Consider the following 21,807-nt stretch of genomic DNA (forward strand, 5'->3'; position numbering starts at 1 on the left):
CATAGGATGATCCTAACCCTCCGATCTGAGCTGATCTGAAAATGGAGATTTCCAAAAATCATTTATGGAATCTTCTACAGATAGGAGGGTTAGGATCATCCTATGGAAATGATTTTTGGGGCACAACCTATTTACGTTGTGCCCAAACAGATGAACGGTTTGGATCATCGAAAAAAGTGGGCCGTACCTTCTTTTTCAGACTTCACGGTTTTTCACGGCCACCCATCATATAAAGAACCTTAATGTTACTGATGCGATGCCTTTTCGGTAATGGACCACCACCATGTGGGCCACCTTGTCATTATCTGAAAGATCAACGGTCTTAATGACACATACATGTGATCTAAACCATTCATAAACTAGGCCATACAACAGATGAAAATCTACTACATTTTAGCAATCCTAACCGTCTGATTTCTGGAAAAATTTTCACCCTTGCCTAAAAACTATAGAACAAATGAGAAATATTTAGGGAAGATGATCTAATCGCAGTAAATGAACGGCTTAGATCACTGAATAAGTGAGCCCACCTTCACTTATTTTCCATTGGAAACCATGTAATTCAATTTTCAGGTGGGTTTTTAGTAATTTTTTTGGAAAGTAGTGGCAAAGGTGGTATATTTTAATAATTTCAGAAAACATTATCCTACTGGAATTATATGTGGACATGTATGTGCTCTTACTTCCATCAAATAAATTTTGTTCTATAGAGAAAAAAATATATTTGATTTTAATGGAGGGAGCTGTGAAAAAGCAAGTATTCAATCATGAAGTTCTCAGTCTCAACTGTAAGTGATTTGCTTTAGCCTTTTTTATTACTATCTTAATCATCTGATAATCATATGGGCTATATGAAGATTGATGCTTTTTGTACAGACAATGTAACCTTTGAGAAATATAAAAGAGAGCATTGGAAGTAGAAAATCTATATGGATTAGTGTTTTTTTTCTCTTTTTGAAAGCTTAATTCATCTATATGAATTAGTGTGTTACTGAATGAATTCCAGGGAGAGAAATTCTTAAGAACCAACTAAGAGAATCTGAAGTTGGTTCTTATAGAATTTTAGATATTTTTGCTTTTTCTACATAAAATGAATGAGCTATGGTGATTTGTTCTTTGGAGGAAGAAAATTCTAACTATTGAAAGAGATGTTCAAGAAGGGAATAATTTTGAAGGATTATAGAGTTTCAGTTGTGTTTATAGAAGCTGAGAATTGTTCTGATACATAGGAATTTCAGTGAGGTAGTAGAATCTCAGAGAACTTGAAGTGGGTTTTGTAGGATTTTGGATATTTTAGGTTTTTTCTGATAAAATTGACCAGTTATCATGTTTTTGAGCTCTGACAGTTCAAAATTAGAAATTCGACTATAAGAGATAATCTTGAAATGAATGAATAGAGTAAAATGAAGGACTATGGAATGTAATCATAGGAATTTTCCTATTTTTCTTTGAAAGATTTGTCATTTATGCTACCATAAATGGCTTCGTTTTTCCTCTTCTTTTTTCGATGAGAAAACTGCAAACAAGATCTTGCCTGACGAAGATAATTTTGAGAATGTGAGCAAGGAATTTGACAAAGGAGATGAACTTTATATATAAAAAATTTTTATTTTCTATGAAACAAATTAATTGTCAAACTAATCGATGAAAATTAACTTTGGTAAGCTCTGAATCTTAAAAATTCTGTTATTTCTATCACTAGTTCTACTACAGAAAGTAAATTGGCTTTTATGTTTCAATCAGCAATCTGATTCTGATATATGCAGCAACACATTTTCGATTTTCTTCAAATTGGGCTCTGCTGATTCATTAGCAAAACTTGAAATTGGTAGTGCAATCAACTTCAGATCAAACAAACTTGTCACGTCCTGAGTATTTTTTTATTTTTTTTACCAAATAACTGTGATGATTGGATTTGATCTCGTGGGAACTCATTCAAGAACCCATGTCGATGTAGCATTGGATTTTATGCTTCAGTCAGTAATCTTGTATATGTAACAACAAATATCTTCAATTTTCTTCAATCTGGGCTCTGCTGATTCATTAGCCAAACTTGAAATTGGTACTGCAATCGACTTCAGATCAGCCAAACTTGTCACATACTTTCTTTCTTTTTTTCACCAAATAACAGCGATTTTAAGCTCTTGGGAACTCATCCAAGAACCCATGTCGATGTAGCAATTAGTGGTCTTGTGTCCTTGTAATGCTGATGAATATGAAAATTCCTTTGCTTTCTTTGCAGGCAAGCGATTGCCAAGATGCGCTATTCAAAATCCATTAGTTAGATTAAGTCCAGCATCTATAGCTGGCCATATGGGCTGTTCTGTACATTTGGAACTGAGAAAAATAGCAAAACACAAAAAGGTCTGTGTAAAGGTGTGTGGAGTATTCTTTCCTCTCATATTCAGTTATCAATTCTCATATTACTTCATAAATTGCTCTTTAACATTTCATTTCATTTCGAAAATAATTTAATCTATAACAATTTTAATCCTCATATGTGCTTGTTACTCTAAAATGTGTGCAAAATAAAAAGTGTGACCGTGTAAAGAAACTAATCTCTACAATGGGGAGAGGGAGAGAGAGAGAGAGAGAGAGAGAGAGAGAGAGAGAGAGAGAGAGAAATATTTTGGGGATTACCATTAGCCCAATGTTGGTTTCAGATAAATAGAGCTAGTGTTGCAAATGAATTGTTAACCATTAAATCAGAGAAGATTTACATCACACAATATTGGAATGAGTTGGTTGTTGCCAATCTTCTAAAATTTGAAGTTAAGTAGAATTTATAGTCCTCGTATACATGGAAACTGGAGATCCTCATGGAGGATATATTGAGAGTAGATAATAACTCTTAACCCACCCCCACCCTTCCCCTCCTCCTCACGCTCAATGGTGAGATGTCAACATTTACTTTGCCATGGAACCAAATGAACCTTTGGATGGGCAGCTGCCAATTGGTGAACCCATCAGTGAGTTGATCAAAAACAGATTCAAAATGAACTTGAAGAAGGCCGAGAGATCAACTCATTCCCAAATAAAATGGTAGTCAACCTCCATATGCTTTGTTCGAGCATGAAAAAAAAAATTGGCGAATAGACATGTTGCACTGATATTGTCATAGTAGATGGCCAAGCAAGCTAACGGTGTGTAAGAACATCTCTCATTAGTGATTCTAGCCAATACATGTCATGTATGGTGCCTGCAAGAGCTCTTTACTCGGCTTCACCACTAGAGAGAGATGTCTTTGGTTGCATTTTGGAGCACCATAAGAGCAATTGAGGCAAAGGAAAATACAGCTGTCTTTGGTGGAGCTTAGGTCATCTGGAGGAGCCTGAACAGTCGGTATCAAAGAAGGCTCAGAGATATGTACATAAGTTGACGCACATAAGTGAAGACCATGATCAGCAATTAAGATAAATGAAGTATTCAAGGACCATATTGTGTCCAAGAAGAAGAGAGTAGACCCAGCACAGCCAGGACGAAGTCATGTGAGAGTGTAAGGGACTTGATTAGAGTCAGAAAGAGGCCATTGGATGATGGATAAAGCATCCACACATTAGACTTGAATTGCTGCAATTACTTAGTGTTAGGGAGAGCCTCTGTGCGGGTTGAGACTTTGTTTCTCAAAATTGAGATCGCGGGTTCAATCCCAGCTTACCGACCTAGAGAGAGAGAGAGAGAGAGAGAGAGAGAGAGAGAGAGAGAGAGAGAGAGAGAGAGAGACTCTATGCAGAGTTTGTGGCTGATGATGAAGTTGAACCACTCCTACCGACGAGTGGGCAATAAGTGTCAATTTGAAAGTGATTGAAACGCCTCAAGAGGTTTGAAGGTTGACTAGTTGTGAAAGTATTAAGTTCAGTGAGAGTTGCATTATACCAACTCAATATTGATGCGCCACAAAATCGGGGTTGGGAATAGGCAGTAGTGCAGGGTCGGAGGAGAGGAAACATGGAGGAGAAGGTGACATTCCATCGACAAATCATTGGTGGAGAGTTGGAATGCCTCGAGGATGAAAAATCAAGCATATCAAGGAAGAGAATTGGCCATGGAACAAGTTGAGAGAGAGGCGAAAATGAAGAGAAGGATCAGCTTGCCCTCTGATACCCTGCAAAGAAACCATTATCTACAGTGGAAATAGATAAAGAGAATAAGAAAGAGAGAACAACATGTATTTGGGGGATTACTGGTTGCCCAATGTAGGCTGCAAATTGTCCATTAAATAAAGTTAGGGCCCATTTGGATACCTCCCATTTTGTATTTGGCTTTGGAATTGAGTTTTGAATACAAATTGAATAGATCCAGCAGCTCATGTCGAGGGATACAGAGAGGGAGGGGGGTGCTTCCTAGTGGAGGGGAGAGGTTGCGGAGCAAAGAGAGTGAAGGAAACTGCCAGATTTGTGGATTTCCAATTTCTTATTTCCATGGCAAATTTAGAAATCTGTTTTTTTCACTGTCAGCTGCTGAATTAGAAATCCAAGAATTTGATCTGATCCAAATTACAATGCAAAAAGGGCTGCAAATGTGAGAAATCCAAATCCAAATCTTCTCGGCATCCAAACGGGCCCTTACAGTTGCTGAGTTTGTTACTGCTAAATCAAAGAAAATTTACATCAAACAATATCAGAAAGAGTTGGTTGTTTCCAATCTTCTCAGGTTATAAGTTAGTGAGGATTTACAATCCTCGTAGACATGGAAACTGGATTCCTTCTTGGAGGATATATCGAGAGTAAATATTATCTCTTTACATCCCACTTGTTTATGAAAAAAATAATAATAATCTTGGTCTGGACCTGAAAACCGGTCTTAGTCAACAAAAATAACTCATGATTCAAAGAGCATGAAATTGGTTACTAATTCCAATAAAAAAAATGACCAAACTAAACTGTGAAGCCATTAGAAAATCGGTGATCAAGGGTTTGGTTCTCTCAATTGGAGGCAGCTTTGTACTTCAGCTTTGTGGTTGTAGGTTCAATCCCAGCTTAAATACAACAAAAAAAAATCCTTGATCAACATTGTGGCAGTAGAAATCTGTGAGAAAAAAATGATCAAATTTAACTGTGAAGGCAAAATGATCAAACCATGCTGCACAAACATATGTGCTCAAACAATCAACTAGATTATTAAGGTAAAGAACACTACAGCAATATTTCTTACCAAACGTTCTATCTATCTTGTTGATGTGTAAATGATTAAATAACACCAACTCTAATATCTTAAGCTTTTGGTCTAATTGGTTGTTTCACATGGTATCAGAGCTATTGCCTCACGGCAGGTCCTGGGTTCAAAACCCAACAACTCCTTGATATTAAAAATCCATGTGTATGGATAACTGATAAAAAGAGGGGCCACAGTTTCACATGGTCTCAGAGCGATTACCTCACGGCAGTTCCTGGGTTCAAAACCCAACAACTCCTTGATATTAAAATCCATGTGTACCTGATAAAAAGAGGGGTCACACCTGAGAGGGAGTATTGAAGTATAAATAATTAAATAACACCAACTCTAACAGCTAAAGCTTTTAGAGTAATTGATTGTTTCACATATCTAGAAGCCAATGAGGAAAGTTAAATTGAAATGTTCATCAAGATGCAGCTAATAATACACAATTTTACTAGATGCAATATCTTTGTTGTTTTCATACTAACTCCCTTCTTGCAAGACAAATCCCTGGACTATGCATAAGTTTTTTCCTGCTTAATTGGTAACAAAAAAAATCAGATGCACGCAGCTAGGAGGCGAAGGGCATATTCACAGACAGAAACTTATGTCCTGATGGAACCAGGCAAGAACGAGGAATTCGTTTCGGAAGAGGAACTCAAGGATCGGCTTAAAGGCTGGCTGCAAAACTGGCCTGGGAATGCCTTGCCACCAGACCTTGCCAGATTCAAGACCATTGATGATGCAGTTTCTCACCTTGTTAAGTCTGTTTGTGAGCTCGAGGTTGATGGTGAAGTCGGCTCTATACAGTGGTACGAAGTTCGGCTAGAGTGACAGGAACAGAATTCAGTAAACAAACCATGTTGTATGTATAAATCTTAAGAACATGATGTAACAATTATTAACATGGATTGCTTCAACACATAGCTAGAAAAATCTTTCAAAGTCAAGAATGTTGATATTTCATTCAATTAGGAGAAAACATTGCAAACTTTACATGTATATTATCTGAAAATTATGACATAGATACTTCTTAGAAATAGATATCCATCGTTTAAAGAAAACTGATAAACTTTCCTTCTTCCAAGGATATAGCATGGATATGGCACCAGTATAGCCATATCAAAGTATCCAATTTCATTACTTATTTTTGAATAGCAGTGTCTCATTACTTGTGAAAATTTCAAAAATACGAGCAGATACATCAGGATATATTCATCAGGTAGCAAATGAATCCGATTCTCATATTCCAATGAGGCTCGCATCATGGGAACACAAATCCAGAGTCTGCAAGGAGAGAGAGAGAGAGAGAGAGAGAGATGATAAGAAATTCGCTGAAATATTCATAAATCCGGATGAATAAGAACAAAAGAATCAGATAATAGACATCGCTTATATTGGAAAATTTTCTATCTTTTGGAATTATAGTCCTAATTGGAGGTCTGCCTAGGTATGGATGGGACTACGTAGGAGCCAGACTGGTATGGGGTAGGTTTAAAGGACTTAATCCATTAGTCCTAGGACTTTTGGCGGATTAGTTAGGTACCTAACATTTGGTATCAGAGCAGCCGCCATGTCACTTGTTCAAGTCATGGAAATGGCCAAGGGCGGAGCCGGGGGGTCATGAGGGGCAATTGCATACCGGAAAAATCTCAAAAAAAAAAATTATAAAACCTCCAAAATTCTAATATTACCTCTTGCCCCCATTAATATTCCAGTTTTTGTGGAAGGGGGGCAAATGTCCTCCTTTAAAATATTTTACCCTTTAAAGCCAAAACCCAAATCTTGCTTTACCGATGCTATTTTTTAGGGATTTCTTCCAAACTTTCTCACGATTTTAGGGGTTTTAGCGATTTTGGAGGTTCCCTGAAATTTTAATGTCCCTCCAATGCCCAAAGGTATCCCCCCCCCCCCTCTCTCTCCCCCCCCACCCCCCCCCCCTCAGTCTCTATATTATTCTCCTCTCTCTCTCTCTCTCTCTCTCTCTCTCTCCTTGTGACCCTTAATTATTTGAGGGAGAATGGTATTACTTATTTATTGTTGGAAATAAATACCAAGAGATTTTATATGTTGTGAGGTTATTTACTAGGCACGACCTATTTACTGTGGCCCAACAAATGAAAGGTTTGGATCATCCTATGAAGTAGGCCCCACGGCACCTTTTGAAAAATATGGGGCTTCACACACACAACATATAAAACCTCCAAATTTCGAGAAATTATATGGTGGCCGACTGAGGTGGCACATCAAACGTACCACCCTTAGCTGTTGGATCAAATATCAAGGGTGGTACCGTTTTGACGGTACTTGATAGTCGGGCACCCTGTAAAAACTCCTAAATTTCAATCTCTTAGGTCCTGTTTGGATTGCAGGATTTCTTTGGAAAAGTTTAGAAAATATTTTTTTGCAGATTTTTTTTTGGAATTGTTTAGAAAATATTTTTTTTTTCAAAATTTCATGCTTTTCCATAGTTTTATCACACATGAAAAAAAATTTCTTTTCCACAATTTTACTTACATGGAACTTTATTTTCTAATGATATCCCTCTAAATTGTGGAAATTTAAAAATATCCGAAAGAAAAAACTTCCTCAAGAAATGTTTTTCTTGCAATCCAATCAGTGCCTTAAGGTAGAGAAATGTTTTTCTTGCAATCCAAATAGTGCCATAAGGTATAGAAAGGTTCAGGAAGCATGGAGGATCCCATGTATAACAACCATTGTTTGCCCCCTCTAGCACAAATTCCTGGCCCAGCCCCTGGAAAGGGCTATTTGTTGATAGGACTACTTAGAAAGGTTTACATGGTTAAAAAAAAGCAATAGTGAAAGCCGTCAAGAGTGAAAGTTCCCACCGAGTGGACTGCCGAGGAAGGAGTGACCTGTGAAATGGGCTATCTGGAATAAAAAAGGCCAGATTGAAAGCCGCCGAGGATATCAGATGCAGAAGCATGGTAGAATGTTACCTTCCTAAATGGGGGGCCTGCCTAGGTGTGGGACTAGGTGGGGCCCAATCTTGTATGGGAGAGGTTTAAAAGGTCTTGTACCTAGCGAAATGATCCACATCTCACTTTGTTAAGAGCTTCTAAATGCCCATATTTTGAAATTGTCCTTAAAAATAGAAAGACTTGTTTGAGTTCAGTCACACATACAGAAAAGATTGAAAATCACATGGCCAAGACACATTCTTTAGAAAATGCATATTTTCTTGGGAAACCTTAATTAAAAAAAAAAAAAAACCTAAAAAAGGACTGAAACACAGAATTTATACCTTTGGTCGATTTTTAGCATGTGGCAAGTGCCCACCGATCTTTCTATTTCTAGCGAGAAGACCTTTGTAGACATGAGAAAGGATTTGATCTGTTGGGCTTATATACGTGAAAGGAAAAAAAAATACAAAAGTATTGGGATTTACTAGGTCCATCACAAAAGGCATTTCGCCGCTAGTCTGTCGCATGTCAGACCAGCCACCTCTATACTAGGGTCCATCATAATAGGTGGCTGGTCTGACATGCGACAGACTAGCGGCGAAATGCCTTTTGTGATTATAGTAACCATTATAATAACCCAAAAATCATCATGGATGCTAACAGGAGGAAAAAAAAAGTACTTAAAAGAGGGGAAGCGTAGATAAAGATGCCTTTTAAAAGAATGAGAGTCGACCGGTCGAATCACGGTTTACGTGGGAGAACAATACCAATAAAAGTTACTCTCACGATCAATAGTAAAAGGAAATGTTTGGATCCAAATGGGCCGTGCCGGGCAAACTGTAGTAATTCGTGCCTGGCACTTTTGATACCCTGACTCCTATCCCAGATGGAAATAGGGTAAAACCCTTTTTCGTTGACAAATTTGAGAATTGATTTTGAGTTCAAAACGGATTATTAAACTCGAATTAAATGCAATTCAGTCCAATAATCAATTTAGGCCATAAAATCACTTCAAAAATCCAAAATGAAAAATTGAGCCCATGTACATGTTGGCCCACCAAATCAATGGCCTTGATCGTGATAAATGTATATCTTGTTTACGGTGAAGATGCAAGATGAATATTAAGTCTGATTAAGCGATTCTAATCATCGTGCGCGGGTGTTGAATGATCAAACCGGTTGGTCTATTTTGATTTTCTAAATGAAGGATTTTTTTAGTACTAAAAATGGATTGTTGAAAATAAATTGACCAACGATTGTGGCAAATTACCGCAGGCTCAGATTTTGCTTTATTATTTTAATTCCCAGGTGGCTGCTCTCACATGCAACAGCCCATCTGCGAAATGCCTTCTACGATGGTCCCTAGCAAATTCCTAAAATAAAGATAAAGATAAGTAAAGAAATAAACCAAACAAAACCTGACATAAAGTTTTCATATATGATTCGAGGATTTAGATCCAGGGGCGATGCCACATGAGAGGAAAGGGGGACAATTGCCCCCCTTAATTTTTTGGAAAAAAAAATATATTCCTTTATTTTTTAATATTTTTTTATACTTACCCCTTTTTTTTAAATTACGCCCGCCTTTCCAATAGTCCCTAAGATAGAAAATAAGTTTAAAATTTAAATTTTACCATTTTTATCTCCCTTTTTTGTGCAAAATTTACTATAATTTTTGCCCCCTTATGCAAGATAGAAATTTTTTCTATCTTAATTTTAAGATAGATAAAAAATTACTATAATTTTGCCCCCTTGTGCAAAATTTCTGGCATCGCCCCTGTTTAGATCTACCCATTATTTGCAATACAACAACGAAGAACCACGTTCATTAGGATTGCAAGCTTTCAGGTATCTAGCCTTTGTTCTTGGCTAGCAAAAAAGTGAAGAAAGAGGAAAGTGACTCTAAGTTTAACTCAATCTCAGTCCAGAAGTTGAATCGTACTTCCTTCCATGATTAGATGGAGTTGATAGACGATAGGCCGTGTGATCTGACAGTGAAATACGCTCCTGATGAATAGTGTCCATCAACCACCGAAGAGATCCTCTAATCTACCCAAGTCTGGATGCTCAGATCAATAGAATCTAGGACTCTCCTTGGTTGACCAGGGGTTAGTCAAAGAAAAACCTTGTATTGTATCAAAGCCTTTATGTGTTATTCCCAATAAACAATACGAGATGAGCGTGATCCGAGGGCTTAAGAATATGAGGGTGAGATGTTAAATGCTTACCTTAGAATTTGGTCCATCTTTTATAGAGTAGTCATAAGAATTATAGAAATGTTGTCTTTTATCGAGTCTTACCTAATTGGGCGAGTTTCTCGGAATTCCGATTTCTAAGATTACCCTAGCACAAACTGCCATGATTTATGGAAGGGAAATGATTTCAGCACTCCAATGTTTTATAAAGATGCGTGAAGCATCTTGTCATGTAGTGTAAAAAGGTTATTTTGATGCACTTCCATAAAGGAAAATGATTTCAGTGCGCCAATGTTTTGATAAAGCTGCGCGCATCATCTTGTCGTGAAGTGTTTAAAGGGCTTCTAAGAGGTATTTGAGAAGTGTAATATTCCTCTTACAGCCCTTCAAATACTTCACGACAAGATGATGCATGCAGCTTTATCAAAACATTGGAGCACTGAAATTACTTTCCTTTATGGAAGTGCATCAAAATAACCTTTTCTTCTCTTTTTTTTGTCTTTAATGCCTTTTGGTCTCCACGTGCCACATTTTAGCTTCCCATTTGTCGGTGGATTTTACGCCCAATAGAAAGATAAATAAAAATGCAAACACGAGTTTTTATATGGTGTCAGCCCATATAGTCCCGTAGTTTTCAACAAGTACAGTATGGACTACACTGTAGGATGATCCAAACCACAATGTAAATAGGTTTATCCCCATAAATCATTTCCTTATGATGATCCTAGCCCTCTGATCTATAGATGTTTCCATAATATGCAGTTCCTCTATAGATTGGAGAGTAGGGATCATCCTATAGAAATGATTGTTTGGGCACAGCATATTTACATCGTGTCCCATCACATAGATGGTTTGGAACATCTTATAGTGTGGTCAGTAAATTACTTTTTGGAAAAAAAAAAAAAAGGGACTATAAGAGCTTACACCGTATAAAATCCCTGCAATTTCCTTGTGCCATTTCCGCTCCTTGATTCCATTCATTTTTTATTTTTTGGATGGGTAAGCTAGGGTTAGGCAGAACCCTACCATATATATTAAAATAGATAGAAAAGTACATCATGAAGAGCGAAGAGAACAACCCCTAACACATGAAGCCGAATTAAAAGGAACTCAAAAATGAGCCGAACTAAAAGGAACATAAATCAATGAAAAACAAAACAACGAAAGAAAAACAATGCTCCAAGCAACACCAGCAAGAGAGGCCAAGCCCAAACGAAACCAAAGACCAAGATTCCATTCATTTTTATTGAACGCAACGTCATTATCGAAATAGAATACTAATTATGACCGTAGATATTCAATTCCTTGAACGAGTCACCTTATAATGATCCACCAAATCAACGGTGTGGATTACACATATCTTGTTCCTATGGAAAAAGTCCATTATTCGAACGGTAATGATGATTTGACACATCTATATACATGCGGGCCCACTTTTTTCACCGTACTTATACATGTGCCCTACGTGTACTCACATGTACTCTAGTACAAGGACCTTTCCTCTCTTGTAATTTTCCTCAAAATTAGGCATGAAACGATTTTAAGACACTTGTGTCAAGGTTGTACGAAACAGGCCTCTTAATATTGCCAACTGTAATATATTAGGAACAATTTATCATGGCTACCGATATTGACACTACCATATTTTGATAACTGCATAAACTCATCTTGTCTTTTATTATTTAACTGCTGTCAAAGGTTATCACAATTTCCAAAAAAGCTCTCAAAAGCAAGTTAAGTAAGAAAATACAAGAGTTAGTGCAATTATCAAAACATGGTAGTGCCAATATCAGTACCTTTCATCATTTTATTAAAAGATGTGGATGTTTTTGTCTTAAAAATATACAAACTTGAAAAATGGCGTTACATAGACGGGTGTCAAAAACACTCGTGACACTACTCAAGTGTCTTTCTATCACCGCTCCGTAACTTTCTGATATTTTTGTTTTGGGAGCTGATTTTCTCACTCCCCCTGTAGCATAATATACCCCCCTGTAACGTGCCTTTTGACGTTAAATCACGTTAAAAAAGGGGTGTATTATCTTACAGGAGGGGCGAAACAATCATCCTCCGCTTGTTTTTACAATAGAGTGTTACATATCTGTACCACGTGGCATGATCTCTGTTCACCGGATCTTCAAAGCAATTTAGATGATGACACGTGTCACGTGATGCACGTCGATGACGTCATCACATCGGAGTTTAGATCCTTGACTAGACGACAGCCCACAATGGGAGACTCGTGTGGGCCAGCTGTGTGATTTTTTACCAAGAAAAAGACCAAAATACCCCTCTATATTAAAAAAAGGTTAGAATTATCTTCCGTTCTATTATTGGCCGAGAAAATGACTCGTGGATACTGGCTGAGTTCGTGTCCGAGTCCAGTCTCAGTCTGTCCCATCCATCGAGGAATCTAAGCCGTCCATTTGACGGGCAATGGTTTTTATCACTTATAGGGGGAATGGGGAGATCAAAATCCATTCTCCCATTCGGGGAGATTTTCTGGCCAGAGATCAAAATCAAGATCTATCAAATGGACGGTTCAGATCTGTCACTGGGTGGTCATCCTATTTGGTAATACAATGAGGTCAAAATCTAGAAAATGTTGGATGGTTTGATTTTCTGGCCATACAAGCACCGAAGTAAGATCTATCAAATGGATGGCTTAGATTAAGGTCAAGATCGAGAAGAGATACATATTGTTCGATGTTAGAATTGGCTGAATGGTGTGATTTTATGTTCTTTGGAGATCGGAAGCAAGATCTATCAAATGGACGATTTAGATCTAATATCCGTGGGGGCCTGTTATTCGGGTGTGACTCATTGTATTACAATGAGGTCCCACCCCCACTTAGGCCCTGTTTGTTCAAGATTATGCCAACCGATTGTGAATGCCAAAACGGTTATTGGACCAAAATTACGTTTAAATAATAATTAGGTTGCCACTCACAATCGGTTCGCATAATCTTAAACGAACAGGGCCTTCAGCATATTCTTGGAACTATAGTCGGAATTAGGTGTTGGAATCTGGATCTGATTCCAATTCTACTTATTCTGGCATTTGGTTAAAAAATGAATGGAGTCACGGGGCATAAGGGAACTAGAGGGGGGAAATACCGGAATCTGTTTCTCACCCAAAAAGGTGGTACTCATAATCACATTCCGCTTACGTGAAACATGGAATAAGAATTAATCGGAATATGACATCTATTCCAATTCCTGATTCGTGGCAATTCAAATGCAGCCTTATGATAGTTTCCATGAGATGTAGCAAATTGAAAGACCTACTCAAACGCAACCGTTCATTTGAATGTTTATGTTATTTTCCATTTGAATGCCTGCAACTCAACTCAACTCAACTAAGCCTTTGTCCCAAACGAGTTGGGGTTGACTTATGAATCCTTTAGAAAATTTACATGAAGAAGGTGAAAGGATATAACCTGCTTAAATTGACTAAGTCTGATCCTGACACAGGTTGGGTTCATCTACATGGATCATTTTCTTCCATTCTCTCCTATCAAAGGTCATGTTCTTTGTTAAGTTCCTAGCCATCAAATCTTTCCTTATTGTTTCTACCCAAAGTTGTTTTTAGTCTGCCACTACCTCTTTTTACTCCATCAACTTAGCACGAGTCACTTCTTTTCACTAGAGCATCCAAAGGCTTGTGTTGTATATGCTCAAACCATCTTAAGTGGTGCTCTCTCATCTTCTCCTCAATTGGTGTCACTACTACCTTTTTAAAGATGTCTTCATTTTTATTTCTATCTAATCTTGTGTGATCGCACATCCATCTAAGCATTCGCATATCTGCTACACTCATCTTATGTACATGTTGCTTCTTGGTGGCCCAACATTCTGAGCCGTACAACATGGCTGGCTTCATAGCTGTCTTATAAAACTTTGCCTTTTACTTGGTGGGTATTTTACAGTCGCACGGAACTCTTGAAGCATGCTTCCACTTAAACCAGCATACTCTTATTCTATGGTTAACATCCTCGGTTTTAAACTTAAAAAGTAAAGTTAAAAAGACCTGAGATGATGTTGGCACTCCCATATTTTGATATCTTCCGCTAATTCATCTTGTTTAGTTGTCTTTCAAGTTTGAATTTTTAAAAAGATAGACTATGCTCGTGCACTTAACAAAATATGGTAGTTCCAAAATCACTAGCCTAAAAGAAAGAAATGCAAACGTAAAAGTGAAATGTTTAATATTATATTCCCAATCCAATTCTCACAACCAAAAAAAAAAAAAAAACTTAAAAATACTAAAATAAATTGTATTGATTAATGGGGCGGGGCCGGGTGGGCCCAACTACATCCCTGTCCTCGTGCCGGGGTTTTTTTTAAAACCCGATCCCGCCTCAACCCCGCTCAAATCGGGGAATCCCGAAATTGCCAGCCGAGAGAGAGATAGAGAGAGAGAGAGGGAGAGAGAGAGAGAGAGAGGCAGTTTCGTTATTTTTGGTTAGAACAGTGATTTTTGACCATTTTGCTATTTTCGGTTTGAACAGGGGCATTTTTTATTGGGCGCTGATATTTTCCCCCGCTTGTAGGCTATTTCCCCCTCCCCTTGACGGCTGGCTAACGTATTCCCTCCATTTGACCGGTCTCTCTCTCTCCACACACTCTCTCTCCACACACTCTCTCTCTCTCTCTCTCCACACACACACACACCAGGAACAGTTGGTGGGCCCAACAGAAACCATTGGTGGAATGGTGGGCCCATCTTTGAACAACGTAGGCCCCGCCCATACCACACCATAGGATAATCCAAACCGTCCATTTGGTGGGCCATAAACGTAAATAGGTTGCATCCCAAAATATTTTTCCATAGGCAGATCCTTGCCCTCCGATCTAAATAGAAACATTGTAGGATTGTGATCATTCTACGGAAATGATTTTTGGGGCACAACTTATTTACATTGTGGCCCATCAAATGGACGGCTCGGATCATCCTATGGTCTGGACGGTACACTTCATTTTCAAAAATATGAGTGGAGCCTAAATTGGTACGAACCACACCAAAGGATGATCCAAACCATGGACGGCTTGGATCATCCTATGTTGTGGACGGTACGCTTCAATTTGAAAAATATCGGTGGAGCCTACGATTGGGCCTTAATGTTAGTGTATGACCAACTCCATGGGATTATCCAAACCATGGACGGCTTGGATCATCCTATGTTTTGGATGGGCCTTAATGTTACCGTACGACCACAGGATGATCGAAACCATTCATTTGATGGGCCAACCCTTTTGGGGCACAACCCATTTACGTTATGGCCCATCAAATGGACGGCTCGGATCATCCTATGGTCTGGACGGTACACTTCATTTTCAAAAATATGGGTGAGGCGTAAATTGGGCCTTAATGTTACTGTACGAACCACACCATAGGAGGATCCAAACCATGGATGACTTGGATCATCCTATGTTGTGGACGGTACGCTTCAATTTGAAAAAAAATCGGTGGGGCCTACGATTGGGCCTTAATGTTACTGTACGACCAACTCCATAGGATTATCCAAACCATGGACGGCTTGGATCGTCCTATGTTGTGGACGGGCCTTAATGTTACTTTACGACCAACTCCATAGAATGATCAAAACCATTCATTTGATGGACCACAATGTAAATATGTTGTGCCCCAAAAATCATTTCCATACGATGATCAAAACCCGACAATCTATAGAGGTTGCATAAGATGTAGTTTCTATTTAGATCGGAGGGCTAGGATCAGCCTATGAAAATGATATTTTGGGACGCAACCTATTTACGTTTCCCATCAAATGGACGGTTTGGATTATCCTACAGTGGTATGGGCGGGGCCTATGTTGTGTAAATATGGGCCCACCATTCCACCAACAGTTTCTGTTGGGCCCACCAACTGTTCCTGTTGTGTGTTGGAGAGAGAGAGAGAGACCGGCAAAATGGTGGGAAAGTGACATATCCTAACGTTTAGCGTTAGCCAGCCGTCAAGAGGAAGGGGGGGGGGGGGATAGCCTACAAGGGGGGCGGGGGGGGATATCAGCGCCCTTTTTATTTAGCAGAATCCTGTGCAGGTTGAAGTCAAAACAGACTACGGAGACTCGATGATCTGACATTTTTGTTATTTTTAGGTGGAGCAAAGTCATTTTCCGCCAGTATCAAGGAAATTACATGGAAAGTTTGCGATAATTTCCACAAAAAATTCGGAAGCTTCAGCTTCAGGTTCCTTTCTCTCCCGTAATTTTCTTTCTTTTCTCTTTGGATTTCACAGGTTTCTTAAAAAACCCCTAATTTCCAAACTCACCCGAGAGCTCCTCATCTTGGAAACCCGGAACGGATGTCCTCGAAATTTCTTGTCTTTACACTGAAATTGATTGATCTACATCTAAATTTCATACCTTTTTAGCTTTCTATCTGTTTTCTGCTTCTAATTTCTTGTGTTTGGATTTCTTTCTCGAGAAAAAAAAAAAACGAATTTCCGAGTCTAGGGTTTGTCAGATCTTTCTAGATTTGGATGGTTTTGCTCTTGATTTCAAGACCTCGATCTGTTTCTTTGTGATCAATCGGTGTTTGGTTTCGATTCGTTTTTTTCTTTGTGATCAATCTGTATGATTAGGGTTTTGTAGAGGAAAGAGGAGAGATTTGAGTTGAATCATTCGAAAATCGAGACTTTTTTAGTCCATTTTTTTTTCAATCTGATATATTTTCTGTTTATACCGTTTTTTTTATAGTTGATTTTGTGAGGGTGATCTGGAATTTGTGGAAAAGTTTGAGAGATCATCAAAGATTTGCCTTTTTTTCCCCCTGTGTTTGTTTGTCTTGATGCAAAGCTTGAATCCAATCCCATGGAAGGATATGATTCGATCTGATGCAAAAACAGTGTATTTTTGAAGTGTTTGTAGTTGATAGCACTGTTCTATATAAGATTTCCTGATTGTGATTGCAAATCCAAACCTGTAGGGAGGAAAGAAAATTTTGGTCTGTGTGATGCAGTGTAAAGTGTTTTCTTTTCCTTATTTTGGTTCAAGAATGTTGTCACCATTGGAACGCATTTGTTGTTTTTTATATTAAAGTTTTTGTTAGTAATTTTGTCATCGGGGTTTTGGACGTATTGCGAACTCCAATCCTTCTTTTCACTTGCTGGCTCAATTGTTGTATATTATCATCGTTAGTGATTCTTCTGTTTGTCAATTGTCAATTTGATCAGATTAGAAGTCAAATTCCGTTCTGATTTTGTTCTGTTCTGGGTTCAGGAGTGTGTTAGTTTCTCCCCTTTCCTTTCTCTAATCCATTTCCGAAAGGATTTGAGATTGGGGGAGAGAGGTTTGGTGTTTGTATTTACCCAATTAGGGCTTCTTTATCCATGATCTTCACAGTTCTTGTGTCAGTCTTTTCTTGCAAACTTGTTTCCGCCACAAATTGGATAAGAATTACCATAGTTATTTGTTCATATCCGTTCATGTGAGGACTGAGAAAGGAGGGAGATTCAGGCATTCCTTTTTTCTGAATTGGATTTCCATTTCTGTGAGCTGTTGTGTGTATCACTTGGGTCTGGAACCTTCACTTTTTTGGTAAACTTTGAGGATTCTACATTGCTTGTGTGATAGAAAGTGAGGCTTTCTCTTTTGGACAATTCGGGGAAGTTAATATGTGGATTCGGGCGGATCTCATCTAAACGTGACTATGTTTTGAAAAGAAGGGTTTCAGGTTCATTTCAAGGGGGTTAGTTTTCTTTGGTAATTGGTGGTCTGCATCATATACATTCAGTTATTTGTTGCTGGATCCTTTCATCTATCCACTAACCACGAGGTAGTATTTTCTCTTTTGCATCGTTTTATTCATCTTGGTTGAAATGGCAGACTTTAAATCCTTGGGCACCATCGAAAGAGAGGAGCAAGTTATTGCAGCAGCGCAGCACATTGTAAAAACCTTAGAAAAGAGTAAAAACCCAACTGAAGATCTGATAAAACTCCTTTCGGATTTTGATATCAGCTTGTCTACATCTAGAGCAACAGAGCTCTCAGAAAAGAAAGGAGGAATAAGTGAGATTGAAGAACGACTTAACTTTGTGCAGGAAAAGATCTTGAGTTGGGATTCTGATCAGTCAATGATATGGGATTGCAATCCAGAGGAAGCCTCTGAATATTTACAGGCTGTCGAAGAAGTTAGACAATTGACAGAGAGCTTAGGGAGCTTGCCTTTGAATGAAAATGGAGAAGAGAATGAGCTTCTGCACCGTGGCCATAGTCTTCTTCAAAAGGCAATGGCTAGGCTTGAGGAAGAATTCAGTCATATTCTTATTCAGAACAGGCAACTTTTGGAACCTGAGCGCATGTCTTTTCGTTCAAGTGAAGATGGCATTGTGGATGAGGATTCAAACAGTTCGTTTGATGAGTACCCGGTTGAAGTTTCTCGGGTTAAGTTTCTGAGAGATAGCGGCAGAGATTCAGAGGAATTCATCATTGATTTGGTCCATCCGGACGTAGTTCCTGACCTTAAACGCATAAAAGAGGTTATGTTCATGTCGCAATATGACCGAGAATGCTGCCAAGCTTACAGTAACATCCGAAAAGATGTCTTAGACGAGTGCCTGTATATTCTCGAAATTGAGAAACTGAGTATTGAGGAAGTTCTGAAAATGAAATGGACTTCCTTAAGCTCTAAGATAAAGAAATGGATCCGAGCAATGAAGATATTTGTTCGGGTTTATCTTGCCAGTGAAAAGAGCCTTAGCGACCACATTTTCGGGGAGTTGGGATTGGTTAACCAGACTTGCTTTGTTGAGACTTCAAAGGGTTCGATCATGCTGCTCTTGAATTTTGGTGAAGCCATAGCGATTGGTCCTCACACGCCAGAAAGGCTGTTTCGGATACTTGACATGTACGAGGGCTTAGCGGATCTTCTACCGGATATAGATGCTTTGTTCTCGCAAGAGGCCGGTTCTTATGTTAGAGCCGAGTGCCATGAAGTCCTGAGGAGATTGGGTGATTCTGTGAGGGCAACTTTATTGGAATTTGAGAATGCTGTCAGAATGAATATATCGACAACTCCATTTGCCGCAGGTGGGATCCATCATCTGACTAAGTATGTCATGAATTACATAAAGGTTCTTACGGATTATAGAAATACACTGGATTTTCTTCTCGGAGACAGCGATGAGGTGGATCACTCATCATCACCATCCAATTCAAATACTATTATAGAAGAAGATCGGGAATGGAGGACTTCTTTTGATGTTTCCCCGATGGCTCATCATCTTCGATCAGTGACTTCGATTCTCGAATCCAACCTTGATGGTAAATCCAAATTGTACAAGGATGCTTCTCTGCAACACTTTTTCCTGATGAACAATACTTATTACATGGTTCAAAAGGTCAAGGATTCTGATCTTCGAGCACTTTTCGGAGACGACTGGATTCGAAGACACAATAGGAAATTTCAACAGCATGCGATGGACTACGAAAGAGCTTCTTGGAGCTTACTGCTCTCTTTCTTGAAAGATGAGGGGATTTGCCATCAGGGTTCGAGTTCAGTTTCGAGGACAGTTCTCAAGGAGAGGTTCAGGAGCTTTAATCTTGCTTTTGAAGAGATTTACAAGACCCAGACAGCATGGTTGATCCCTGATCTCCAGCTTCGAGATGATCTAAAGATTTCGATATCACTTAAAGTCCTTCAAGCATATCGGACATTTTTAGGTAGACATGGCAGTCATCTGGAAGGTGGGAAGCACAGTGACAAGTACATCAAGTACAGTTCGGAGGATTTGCAGAATTACCTATTGGATTTCTTTGAAGGGTCCTCAAGATCATTGAACAATGCTCGCAAGAGGTGAAATTCCAACACACATTGAGTTTTAGGACTTTTCTTTTTCCTTTAAAAAAAAAAAAATCTCTCGAGTTCATGTTGAAGAACCCGAAAATAAACTTTCAGGTTTTTTTATTCTTGATATATTTGGCGTGGTGTAGTAATGAATTCTCATGTATGTTGGCTGTTGTAGTTACTGGTTTGTCATGTTCAATTTTTAGACTCGTATTGATTTACAGAAACTTGGCAAATGTATAATTTTTCTGAACTTGCTTATTGTTTACTTAGATTGCATTTCTGACCTTGTTTATTGTTTCCTTGATTGCATTTCCCATTTATATTATATAATCATCTTATGTGACAGTAATATCATGGTGCAAACCGTTGTGCATCAGAAGACATGTAGGATACAGAAAGTACTTAGGAAGTGCACTTCTACTTGTCTACCTAATACTAAAATTCAATGGTATTTTAGTCTTCTTATCTCTCGTGGTAATACTAATATCATGGGCAGGACGATGGTTCGTTTGTAGGGTACTCATGGCGTGCAATAATAACAGGCTACAATATCCTTTCAATTGGGCATGAAATTTTTTATTAAGTTGAGTAGACATGGTTTACCTGTGTTCAGGTCTCTTGTTTAATGTCTAGGCCTAAGTATTCCATAACTGAATGTCTGTCTTAACCAGAAAATTCATATAAAACTATACCCCTCTAGCCTCCGTTCGACCAAAATTAGCGTCCTCTTAACCCTAAATTCTAGGAAATTTCTTCGAAAAACTATTACACTAATCCAAGTCTTCTATAATCAGCCATATATAACTCTCTGCACCAGACCAATGCCTGTTAACCCAATGAGTCTATGCTACATCAGTACGGTGCGAGTATCAGAATCTAACATGGGTATTGAGTTTCAGATTCAGGAAGCTTCAAAAGGAAAGATTCGTGGATTTGCCAAATTATTTTAGGGCCCGTTTGGATACCTCAGATTTTGGATTTGGAGTTGAGTTTTCAGTACAAAATGAATAGATTTGCTAGCTCATGTTGAGGGAGACAGAGAGGGAAGGGGTAATTTCTGCTGCAGAGGAGAGGCTAAGGAGCCAAGAGGGTGAAGAAAACTGCCAGATCTGTGGATTTCCAATTCTTATTTCCACAGCTTATTTGGAAATATGATTTTTTTCACTCAGTCTCTGAATTGGAAATTCAAGGATTTGATCGGATCCAAATGTCAACGCAAAAAGGGCTGCAAATGTGAGAATTCTAAATCAAAATCTTCTTGGCATCCAAACGGGCACTTAATTTATTCTTAAATTTTAATTTTTTTACATAATAATATAGTTACAAAAGTAATACATTAAAATTTGGGCGATGATATTTTCACCCCCCCCCCCCCTAACATGATTTGACATCAAAAAGTGTTAAAGTTGCTTACTGTTCACGTCAAATCACGTTATAAGGAGGGCGCATGCATACTGCAGGGGGTGAAAATATCGTCATTTTAGTAAAGTTAAATAAATATAACATACAATATTCTATAAATATAACATACAATATTCTATTTCCATATAAAAACTTATCGGGCTACTGATATTGGCACTATGTTCTAATAATTGCACAAACTCAGCTTGTCTTTTCTTCTTTAATTGGCTTTTGAATGGGCTTTTGAGAGCTTTTTGGGAACTCTAATAACCTTCGACAGCAGTTTAAATAATAAAAGACAAGATGAGCTAGTGCAATTA

General features: G+C 38.4%; 1 protein-coding gene and 1 pseudogene across 2 annotated transcripts; both read left to right on the forward strand.

The window, feature by feature from the left end:
- Positions 1–668: 668 nt before the first annotated feature.
- Positions 669–6,180, forward strand: CRR7 (chlororespiratory reduction 7). 2 transcript variants are annotated; one of them, XM_077355225.1, is made up of 3 exons: positions 669–788; positions 2,243–2,376; positions 5,719–6,180. In XM_077355225.1, exons 1-3 carry the CDS (start codon positions 734–736, stop codon positions 5,989–5,991), a joined length of 462 nt encoding a protein of 153 aa, XP_077211340.1. In that variant the 5' UTR covers positions 669–733; the 3' UTR covers positions 5,992–6,180. The 2 variants fall into 2 exon arrangements, with proteins under 2 accessions (XP_077211340.1, XP_077211342.1); XM_077355227.1 differs by having other exon boundaries at positions 2,243–2,364.
- A 10,141-nt stretch (positions 6,181–16,321) lies between these two features.
- Positions 16,322–20,362, forward strand: LOC143846709 (exocyst complex component EXO70E2 pseudogene; annotated as a pseudogene).
- Positions 20,363–21,807: the final 1,445 nt, after the last annotated feature.

This window comes from Tasmannia lanceolata, unplaced genomic scaffold (genome assembly GCF_043159265.1).
Source record: "Tasmannia lanceolata isolate RefF3 unplaced genomic scaffold, GAP_Taslan_0.1 ptg000015l, whole genome shotgun sequence".
Classification (NCBI taxonomy): domain Eukaryota; kingdom Viridiplantae; phylum Streptophyta; class Magnoliopsida; order Canellales; family Winteraceae; genus Tasmannia; species Tasmannia lanceolata.